General features: G+C 52.0%; 1 protein-coding gene across 1 annotated transcript in view; it reads left to right on the top strand.

The window, feature by feature from the left end:
* The first annotated feature begins 298 nt into the window (after window positions 1-298).
* Pepd (peptidase D) overlaps window positions 299-11,377 on the top strand; it is a 138,618-nt gene continuing 127,539 nt past the window's right edge. Inside the window, exons 1-3 of the mRNA XM_038338430.1 lie at window positions 299-444; window positions 1,793-1,865; window positions 10,771-10,954. Coding sequence (XP_038194358.1) covers window positions 1,849-1,865; window positions 10,771-10,954 — 201 coding nt within the window. The 5' untranslated portion in view covers window positions 299-444; window positions 1,793-1,848. The remainder of the gene's footprint in view (window positions 445-1,792; window positions 1,866-10,770; window positions 10,955-11,377) is intronic.

Genomic DNA, 11,377 nt, shown 5'->3' with positions numbered 1-11,377 from the left:
GGATGAATCTCCTGAAGGTGTGTATAGGGCAGGGCACTTCTGGTAAGTACTGCCCCGCACCAGCAACTGGGCTAACAAAGCAGCCACCTCTCAGCCACCTGTAGGCCATTACAAGGCCAGACCTCGTCTCCAAGGACCCCATGACCTCAGCCGTGCTGTGGCAGAGTGTGAGGCCTGAGTGCACTGCCTGGCGCACTTCCTCGGCTGATTTACACACTCCCACACTGACTCTGTAAAATCAATCTTTGCCCAATTGCCTCCTGGCTCCCAGCAGCGTCCGGGTCTGTCCTGCATGAGTAACTCCAAAATGTTCTCCCGCACTCTGAGAGGCTTCTCCTAGAGTCCCTGCCAGGGCCTCTGCCGGGCAGGAGCAGGGGAGGGGAAGGCTCTGCCACAGCCTTTGGTGGGGAGGCTGGAATCTGGTGGAGAGCAGTGAGGGATCTGGTAAGGCTTGCTGGAAAGGTTCTTGAGTGAGAGTGGGGGAGGGGCAGTCCTGCTGGAGCCTCTGCTGGGGAAGGGTGTGGAAAGGCAGGGAGTGTCTGATTTACAAAACTACTGTCTGAGCAGACCCTGCCTGAAGGCTCACTGTCCAGATGGGCCTGGGTGGGCAGGAGCCGTGGGCAGGACTTCCCTGTTACAACCATAGAGCGAGCGCTCCATTCAGTGGCTGGGTGTTCTCTGCCTCTCTTTTGTAAATATTTAGGATAATTACTTCTTTTACACATTAATAAGCATTAAGCTGGCAGTTGGCTTAATTTTGACATATTTTATGTCAAAAGAAGCGGGGTTGTGATTAGCTGGGGGCAGGTTTTCCTACTACAAACTGACACGAATAGCTCTCTGCTCATCCTTTGCTATTTTTAAAGTGTCCCTTATTAGGGAGTCGAGACTCTTTAGCTGAAGATGGAGCTAATTCGTGTGTGTTTTCAAGTTCTCAAGAACAGGTGAATCCGTGTAAACTCAGGCATGTTACTTAGCCTTCTGGGCCTCAGTCTCCTCGGCTGTAAAATGGTACTAAGATAGTACCTACCTCATGGGGCTTTTCTGAGCAGTAACATCTGCAAAGAATTTGAACCACTGCCTGTAAGTGCTTGGGACCTGCCGAGAGTAGGGGGGGGGGGGGGGGGGGGGGGGGAATATCCGCTTTCTGACGTAGAACTTTAGTCCGATGTAGTCCGTTCTCTTTAGGACTCTGCCCTAGCTCCGGACCTGGCCCTCTGCCGGCTTCCCTCCACCTCCCATCCTCCAGCTTCTTCTCTTCCTTTATTCCCAGCTTATTCTCTTCCTCCATTCTGCACTTGAGGAGGTTTGGACAAGATCGTATTAGATTTAACTTCCCAATGTTATATTCAAAGCCCTGCAGGTCTTGCTTATCTATCCGGTCTGAGCCCCTCGGCTCTCTCCCCAGACTCCCTTTCTAGCATGTTGAAGGCGACTGTTATAGTTGCTCCAGCCCTCTGCTATCCTTGGCCCTCCTCCCCATGGTTTCTTTTTTCCAGTATGTTCTTCCCGCGGGTGGGCTGCCACAACATAAGGTCAGGGGCTGACCTAGAATCAAGTCATCTTCTGTCTCTAGACACTTCCTCCCACGAGGGAAAGCCTGGATAGTCGCTGCTCAGGTCCCTCCAGGCTACTCGCGGGAGCCTGAGACGCCCAGCAGAGACCCCTAACCCCTCCAGGGCTCCGCCTCTTCAGTGTGCAGTCCAAGCCGGAGCGGGAGGGACCTAGGCCGTCGGCCCCGCCCCCGATCACTTAAAAACCCGCCCCTGGTCCCTCCCCATCCACTCTACAGGACCCAAGCAGGTTCAGCTGACGCTGCATTCCACGTGACGCTCGCGCTGAGTGAACATGGCGTCCACCTCACGGTGAGTGCCGAGTTTGTCCCTCGCTCCTGCCTGTGGCCTGCCTCGGTGTTCCGGGCTGGACAGTGGGTGACAGCCCCCGGGCTCTGTCTGGGATTGCTGTGTGGCCGCGGGCCGCGCACTTCTCGCGGGCACTGAAACCGAGCGCCGGGCGAGTGGTACCCGCTGCGTCCCTGCACGCTTGCGACTGCCCACTGGCCCTTGGGGGGCTGCCCTGGAGCCCAGCGTGTGGTGGCCTTACCGTCCGTGGCAGAGCTGGGAGCTTGGCAAACCTGTTCACTGCCACGCCCCACCGATGGGGTGGGCTCCAGGTCCCCAGGCGCTTCCCCAAGAATGAGGGTAGCTTTTGGAGTGGGCGTGGAATCCCGGTTTCTCAGGCCAGCTCTTCTCCTGATTTCTTTCCTGGCCCAAATGTCAGCTCCTCCAAGACACCTTCCCCTAACTAACTGATTAGCTCTGTAGTGCCTGGTTTTCCATGTGTCGGTTGCCTCCTCTCTATCTCCAATGCAGACTTCGTGCAGGGCCTCACTAGCCCAGTCAGTGCCTTGGTCGATTTAGGCCTGCCAAGATTCTGTAGAATTAAAGGAGGGTTTGTGGTCCTGTTGGAAGGAAGTGTGAACAGATGGGCTCACTCAGTCTTGGGGACAGGGAGAGTAGGGTGCATCCCTGAACTAGTAGGACCTCTCCAGACTTTGTCCTGGTTGAGCAGGAAAGGTTGTCATCTGGAATTCGCTTTTTAAGAAAAATTTAGATAATCCCAGTCAGGCCTCAAACTCTGTTTGCTTTGCCCTTCAGAATGCTGGCATTTCAAACATATAGCACTGTCCTGTTTAGGATCTATCCCCCCCTTCCTTTTTTTTCCCCCTTCTCCTTTTTCTTTTTTGTTGAGACAGGATTTCTCTATGTAGCCCTAGCTGTCCTGGAACTCATTCTGTAGACCAGAACTCACAGAGATTTGCCTGCCTCTGCCCCCTAAGTGCTGGCAATAAAGTGTGCGCCACTACCACCGCCTGGTGGGATCTGCTTCTTAAAGAGCCTGATAGCTTGAGCTGTGATTTCAGTGGGAGAAATGGTGGACATAGTTGTACAGGGTGTTAGGAAGGGTGGGGTAGAAGAGGGCGGCCCTCCACATACAGGGTTGGGAGCTGAGATAAGTATGGGGAAACTAGTGGACCCAATGCGTCTCTCTGTGTAAGAAGGGGAAATGGAAACACATTGGCATCTTAGATGGCTTCCAAGGTTGAGAGAGCTTTGGCTGTAGCAGTCATTTAGTGGGTGGGTGCCTGCTGTTTTCTAAAGAACAACACTGGGCCATTAAAGCTGATGGGCATGTGGGATTCTGTTGTCTCTATCTCTGTCTTTGATCTTGGTCTGTGCCAGTGAGAGGCATGGGCTCTGGGGTCATGGGGTGATCTTTGGGATGAACTTTAAACAGTGAGACACGCTTAGGGTGGAGAACTGTGCAGACAAAGTCCTGGTAGGTGTCCAGGAGGCCAGGACCAGAACTTGGAACCCAGCCTTTGACCCTCTGTTAAGAAGCACAGTGAGCAATAAGTCAGGGCAGGTATCTGTCTGTGGCATCTCATCTGTCCATCTGGGCTAGCCAGGTAGTCACAGACAGTTCCAGCAGCTGCATTTGGGTTTGAGGTTCCAGGCTGGCCCAAGGCTTGCTTCTTTCTGGAAGATTCCCAAGCTGGGATAGGTACTGGCCAGATCTTCAAAGGAAGCCTTTTGGAGCTGATCTGATCTCGGGGGTCATCAGCAAGATGGCTGAAATGGTGACCCAGATCTTGGAGAGGCACATTTATTAGGAAATGTAACCGATGTAGGGAGTTTCCACAGTTGGCCAGGGCCTCCTTGGGCAGAGCCATCTCAGAATGGTTGTAGAACTGTCCTCAGAAATGCAGAGCCTGAGTTGAGTCCACTGATCTCCTTGAGGGGACAAGACTGGAGGATGTTCCTTAGAAAGCTTGGCTCTCTGCTGCTGCAGTCACATGATAGATCAATATGTCAATTGTTTCCCCCTTTTTGGAAGTGCCAAGGTTGTAACGCAGGACTTCCTTGTGCCAGGCCACATGTTCTGCCACTATACTATATTCCCAACATTTTTTTTTTTTTTTTTGGTTTTCAAGACAGGGTTTCTCTGTAGCTTTGGAGCCTGTCCTGGAACTAGCTCTTGTAGACCAGGCTGGTCTCGAACTCACAGAGATCCGCCTGCCTCTGCCTCCCGAGTGCTGGGATTAAAGGCGTGCGCCACCGTCCCAACATTTTTTTTTAACTTAGATTTTTGAGATAGGGACTTGCTCTGTGTAGGTCTTGAACTCATGATCCTCCTGCGTAAGCCTCCAGAGTACTGGGATTACACGCATAGGCCACCGTTCCCAACTAAGAGTGTCAGATTTAATGCTTCTCAACTGATTGCAGAGCCGCAGGCTTCTGATGAGTCAGGGTTGGTTTCCTACAGAGTCCTAGTAAAGCCCGGGAGCAGGAGGCTCATGAGAATCTCAGGTGTACCCCGTATGAGTTGAGGAGCAGTAGATGCCCTAAGTAGCATCTAAGACTCGGTGAGAAACTTTCCTAGTTCTATGCACTGGTAGGAGGTAACCGTGCTTTCTCCTTGAGCCTTGCTCTGAGTTGTCTATGTACCTGTCTGCATTTGTTGCCCTGTGTTCTTGTCCTGGGGGCCTGCTCACATAAAGGCCCAGGGATACTCTTGACTTCTAACATGATTAACAAAAAGGTTGCTCACAGACTTAACTTGTAGGTCCAGTCCAGATGGTTCCTCCTCCCGTTGAAAGGTCCCTACACACATCCTCCCATCTGCCCATCATGAGTAGTTGTCTCAACTTTCTGTCATCGCTTTCCTGGCATCCTTGGGACCTAGGGCCAATTTGGTTTGTATCCCTGGGGCCATGAACTTATGATTAGAGCTTGGTGAAAGGGTGTCATGTGAATGAAAGGGACATTTACCCTGTGAATTATTCTAGAATCCTGTTTTCCTAGGAGACAGTAGTGGCCAAGGAGAGGACTTGTGGGTAGGAAGGGGGACAGAATTCCGGGATAAAGAATGGTCTCTGGTTCTTCATCTGAGCGGGACTCTAGGAGCCGTGCCCAGTCAGCAAGGGTCATCGCACCAGCTGCCCTGGGTGTGTGTGATGAGCTACTTGCCATGCTGGAGCAAGCATTCTAGATGAACAGTGTTGGGAGGAATCAGGGTCTTGATCAAATGCTGTCACACCCTCGTGTGAGCCTTGTGCAAAGTCCTCACGCTGACACTGCAAAGCTGGAGAGAGTTGTGGAAGCCGGGCTGGCCCAGGTGCCCTTTGCCCTCTCTGGTTCTTCTCTATTCATTCTTCCCTGTTTGTCCCTGCATGTGTGTGCTGGCTCTCCAGTCCTCCTCAGAGACTGGGAAGTGTCTGTGGGGTACCTGCCTCCTGCCTAAAGCCCCTCCAGTCAGGGATATCTTCCTGTAGTTAGGTAGTCAGTGGCTACTGGACATTTCAATGCCTGGTCCTTCTTGTCTGGCCTGTCTTTTTCTGGGAGTTTATCCATGTGGCTCTATCCAGAAGTGGCATCGCATGGTAGCACAGGGATCTTGTTATAGTGTGTGCAGTGGAGCTTGTGGGTGTTAGTGAAACCTGTGTGCTTGTCTTCGTCTGTGTTCTGCTGCTGTACCTAAATACCTGAGACTGGAACCTTATAAAAAAAATTCTTTTATTTTGCTCACAGTTCTGGAAGCCGTACCAGCCAACTGCATCCAGTGAGAACCTCACCTGGTGTTATAACTTGGTGGATGACAACCAATGGGAGGAATACATATGAAAGGGACGAGTAGCTTGTGCATAAAAGAAAGGTCCTGTGGCAAGACAGCCAGCTTACCTCACTTTGTGACAACCCACTGTCTCAGTACCTGTGACAGCCCCACGATGCCTAACTCATTCCCTTGAGAATGAATAATTAGCTTTATTTCCTAGTCATCTCCCAGAAAGCCCCAGACCTTTTAAAGGTCCTTGACCACTGTTACACTTGAGACCAAGCCTCTTCATGAGGACCTTAAAGACAGACCAAAGCAGCAGCATCCTTTAACACCATTTATTTATTAGCCAGATATAGGCAAAGGATCTCAATTGTGTAGCCCAGGCTGGCCTCTGAGTTTCGATCCTCTTGCCTCAGCCTCCCAAATGCTAGGATGCCACCACGCCCAGCTTGGTGTAATGTTTTGGAATGCATTAAATGAATACAAGATTACAAGGAAAACCAATGGAAATGCAGCTATCAAAATGTTTAATGAATTTGTGGTGTGGTCCTGTGCGCTTATATTAATACGTTAGATACCAGGAGCCTGAAGCAGGTCTAACAGGCACCTTGATTTTGAAGTCTTGATAAACAAGGGTGGCATCTTGAGAAAGTGTTGGAGCAATCCTGTAAAGTAAAAGTACCTGTGAGTTCTGTGGGTGGAGGTACCCAGGCGTTACTGATACTCAGTGTTTAGTTGCTTACATCAATAATTGAATAAAACGTAAGTTTGAATGATGGCTTAGAAAAAAACAAAGGAGTGATTTTTCATCAAGAAGTCTTTTTATCAAATAGTCTCTGCATGGCTCTCTGTGGGCCCAGAAACCTATAGGTGACCATTGAGGGCAAAGGAGAGGGTGGTTGTGCTGGCTAGCTTTATCTCAACTTGAAACAAAACAAGAGTTGTTTTGGAAGAGGGAACCTCAATAGAGAAAATGCCCCCATCGGATTTGCCTGTAGGCAAGCTTGTAGTCCATTTTCTTGATGATTGGTGTGGGAGGTCCTGGGTTCTATAAGAAAAGCTGAGCAAGCCATGGGGAGCAAGCTAGTAAACAGCACTCCTCCCTGGCTTCTGCATCGGCTCCTGCCTCCAGGTTCCTGCCCTGACTTTTTTGGATGATGGACTGTGATGTAGAAATGGCAATAAATAGACTCTTTCCTCCCCAAGTTGCTTATGGTCATGGTGTTCATCACAGCAATAGAAACCCTGAGGCAGCGGCACAGGGAGTTTGGGACAAGGATGGACTTCAGGGGCGGTGGCACTGCACTCTCCCTGGGGGCTGGCTATGTTACTAGTCAGTCTGTTGTTGTTGGCCCTGGGCTGCTTCCTCAGCCTTGGTGGATGGCCTCAGAAGGTCTGTTCTGTGGCTGTCCACCAGCCACTTTCGCTGTCTCAAACATACCTGTGCCCTGGCTGCATGCAGTAGACTGTGCTTTGTTTGTCCCAGGACGCAGGAACGACATGTTTGTGCTTTCTAAATCCCAAGGGTCAATTAATAGCCAACAAATAAACCTTCATCAGAAACCAGTTGGACAGCCAGTCTTAGAGGTACTGGCCTGAAATCACAGCTACTTAGGAGTCCTAGGCAGGAGGATTGCAAGTTCAAGACCTGCTTGGCTGACAGAGCAAGTTCAAGGCCAGTCTGTCTCAAAATAAAATGTTAAAAAAAGGGTTGACTGGGGATGTAGCTGGGGTGGGGAGGTACTTGCTTAGGATGTGCCAGACCCTGGGTTTAATCCCCAGCACCACAAAGAAACCAGTTGAGGATGTTTCCTTGGTGCTACATTAGATGAATTCACAGGGACAAGTCACTCTTTGGCCCTGGCTGTCCCTCCAAGGGTTTGGTATCCTCATAATCTTTGATCCTGAGCATGTCCTGCAGTACTCAATGATTACAACACATGGCCTTGCCTGGTGGTTTAGACTGAGCTGTCTTTCTTAAACCTAGCCCAGGACAAGGTGGATGGTGTTGTGACTGAGCCCTTTGGAGGGGTAAGTGCGGTCACCCTCCAGTCTCCCAGGGGCTTGTCCCAGGAGCCCCCTTAGATACCAAAACGTTCAGATGCTCAAGTTCCTATGTGAAACAGGCAGCAGGCCCCAAGTCTGAGTGTCCGAAAGGATCTTAGGCCTTTGAGACAGTTCTGGACAAAAGGACAAGAGCCTCCAGATGGAGTAATCACATGCCAGAGCAAGTGGCACTTAGGAGGTTTAAGGAACTGGGCCACAAGGAGGGGAGCTGGGGAAGGCGAGGAAGCTAGATGAGCATTTTTAGCCAGTGGTGCTGTGGGAGGGGTGACTTGGTCTGAGCCCATCTATAGCAGGGGTCCTTATGCATTTGCTCATGAGGACCCTGTAAAGATGAGTTCCCCTCCTCCACTTGTGATGACTCCTTCCATGGGTGTTACTGAGTGGGTGGGAAGGGTGTGGCAGTCCCTTGAATGTGGGTGCTAAAGGGTGCACTTTTAGTTCCTGTCAGCCAGGCCACTTGGGAGCCTTGTTTACAAACTGTTACCAGGATCCTCCTGCCCTTTCATCCTTGTTGCTGAGAATGACAGACGTCAGCCCTAGCTTTGTGGAAGCCCTGGCTACTCGTGCCCACCCAGCCTCCTGTACACTGTCCCAGGAGGAAGGAAGGGCAGATGCTGGGGTAGGAGTAAGTGTCCAGAGCATGGGCATGTGCGGATGTTCCCCTCTCCTTCACCCTTCCTGCCGCACAGTTGGAGCTGATTTGGCACCCGCTAATCCGCACAGTTGGGATGTGGCTCCCCACAATGGCATACGCGTGTCGGTCAGGGTGCTAGGCAAAGGACACAGTGACTCAGACAGATGTAGGCCTGTCTCATGGAGGACCTGTTCCAGTTAGGGACCTGGTTGGTGCTGGTAGTTCGCTTGCTACAGGGATGGTTTTACAGAACTGTAGGAATGTGAAACGAACCGGGAAGAAGAGGGGAGTTGTGGCTCTGCTATAAGAGATTGGCTCAGGCCATTTAGTCCTATGACCTGCCAGGAAAGGCGGCAAGGGGGCAGGTTCTCTATGTCCACTGTTCTGCTTCTCTCCCTCCCCCATCTCTCATGCCTCCTGTAGGCTCGGCCCAGGCTGATGGACTTACCAAACTCACAGTCTGTGTGTTCAAGACACTGTAGGTAGGGTTGGATCTGGAGGACAAGTTGACTGGCCTGGTGCGGTGTGGGGCCTGTGGTAGTGGTTGCACCGGAGAAGTGAGGATAAGAGAGAATGCTTGGCATCGGGCCAATATGTGTGGGAGGAATGGGTAAGGCATGAGGGTCCTCAAGGCCTCTTCATGGCCCACTGCGGTGTAAGGGGAGGCCCATCACAGTCCTTGTTCAGAGGCTACTGTGCTGGCAGTAGCCCTGGCTTGAGCCTGCTCTTCTTAAACTCTTCCACTTCCCCCCAGCTGGCCACTTCAGGGGCTCCCTCTTGCACCCCTATCCTTTGTCTGATCTCTAACTACCTGTCATGTTCTGCCTGCTTGCCTGCCTGAGTTCATTCATTTACCAGGCATCCGTACCGGTTCTGCCTTTGTCTTGGGGTGTCACCTGTCCCCTGAGAGACAGCAGCAAATCAAGTCTGTGCTTGGCACGTAGGAAGAGGCTGCTAAAGGGTGGGAAGCTCAGACCAGGAAAGCAGTGGAGAGCTTCTTAAAGTTGTCCATGTGCGAGATGGAGCCGGGCCACCTGGGGGAAGTTCCCTAGTGGGGAGAAGGAGGTTCTAGGTATGTGTGGGTGAGGGACCAGAGGTGGAATGAGAAGGCAAGGGTGGCTTGGACACTGTCAAAGTACAGCCACCTCTAGTGGCGTGAGTCTTTGTCATGCTTCCTGAGTTTGAGGTGAGAGATATGTCAGGGCGGGGGTGGGGGCTCTACATCTGGAGGGACATCATTGGTCTGTGGCAATAGATGGGACTTAAAGCTGAAGCACTGAGTTATCTCAGCTATGCCCAGTGGAGGAAAGCGTGTGGACCTAGCCCTGGAGTTCCAGTAGAAGGTCGGTCTGGAAAGGGTGGGGGAAAGGAACTGAGTGAGGATGGAGGAACTGTGTTAGGTGGAGTTCAGCAGTAGTGCCTACCAGTATCATGGCCACAGAAAGGCCTGGTGAAGACTAGATCAGGACCCGCTGCAGGTTCAGGAATGTAGGGTTATTGTGGCCAGATGGATTATGTTTGCCTAGGGGAGCAATGTGTAGGCTTCATGGGTAAACTAGGGAGCACGGGTTGTCAGGAATGCCAGAGTCTGGGTTCCTCTTTAGAGCACTTACTGCAAAGTGGAGGAAGCAATGTATGCTGAGAGCAACGAGGGAGCATTTTTTCTGGTTTTAGGGTCAGGTTATTGTATATCTGAATGTTGAAGGTGCCCCAGCCGGGGAAAACACATTGCAGAAACAGCTTGTGAATAGGTAGGGGGATGGGGCAGGCTGTGTGTAAGCCACAGGTATTGTGTGGAACTTGAGCTATCCTGGAAATCTAGGGATGCGCATTTCCCAGTGATGCCAGGCTTGGCCCTTCCCAGCTCCCGTAGACTTTTCCATAACACCAGCCTTGGAATCCTTGAGGTCTGCACTCCATACCTGCTGGTCACAGGAGCATGGTGCTGTAGGGGTGCACTGTATGTGTATACTGAGAGTTTGTGCGTTGTTGGGTACGGGAACGACCAAGGTAGGCTATAAAAGGCTGGCAACATATGTGAAGCAGGGCAGAATGGCCAGTACTGTCTGGGTCAGCGCTCAGCTTTCCCACCTGTTCTAGAAAATCCAAAGCAGATGGCAACCCCTGAAGGGTGACACATGAGTGACATCTCTAGCCCCTGCCAAGACTTTCCCTCACAAGCCTTGCCTGCCTACTAGCTGAGAAGGTACAGTCTTCCCTCATCCCCAGGGTAAGCCAGGCGCTTAGGAGCAGAAGGATGGAGTATGACTGACCAGCCTCTATAGCCTTGGTTGGCTCAGTGAGGGACTGTCTCTGGGCTCCAATAGGCTCGGTTCAGGCTGGCTTGCCACAGGTTGACAGGAGTCCCCCAAGGGCCCAGACCACAGGTGATGGGTGCGTGAGGGAGGTGCTAACCGTTGGCTGTGCTGTATATGTTCATGTCTCTGCAGCCCTTCCTTTTCCCTGGGGAATGAGACCCTGAAGGTGCCACTGGCGCTGTTCGCCCTGAACAGGCAGCGCCTGTGTGAGAGGCTGAGGAAGAATGCAGCGGTACAGGCCGGCTCAGTTGTTGTGTTGCAGGGCGGGGAAGAGATGCAGCGTTACTGCACTGATACCTCCATCATCTTCCGCCAGGTGAGCCTTCACCCTGTTCTTACAGGCCTGTCTGCCTCCAACACCAGGCGTGGGGCTGGGGACTGGGCGGGTTGGTTCCAAGGGCCCCTGGAGGCAACATGACATCTGGGGTCAGCACCTTCACCCTCACCTGTTGGGCAGAGCTCTCAAGGCGTAGAAAGATATCCTCGGGGGAGCAAGCAGGCCTCATGGAGGAGCTGGCCTCTGAAGTGAACTATGAGGAGCCAGGGTGAATTTGGACAAGCAAGAGGACAGTGTGCATAGGAGGACCCATGGTCTGGGCCACTGGCTACAGTTTTGGGGGAGAGCAGAAAGTCAAGCTGCAGATGAGGGGTTGAGTTTCTGGGGCTGGATGCTGGCAGGGAAGAGAGCTGAGAGGATTGTGTGATCTACCTGTTTAGAGGCCCCAGCCTTCATCTGATT

This window comes from Arvicola amphibius, chromosome 8 (assembly GCF_903992535.2).
Source record: "Arvicola amphibius chromosome 8, mArvAmp1.2, whole genome shotgun sequence".
Classification (NCBI taxonomy): Eukaryota; Metazoa; Chordata; class Mammalia; order Rodentia; family Cricetidae; genus Arvicola; species Arvicola amphibius.
The sequence above is the reverse complement of the archived record's forward strand: the minus strand, read 5'-3'. Positions and strand labels throughout refer to the sequence as shown.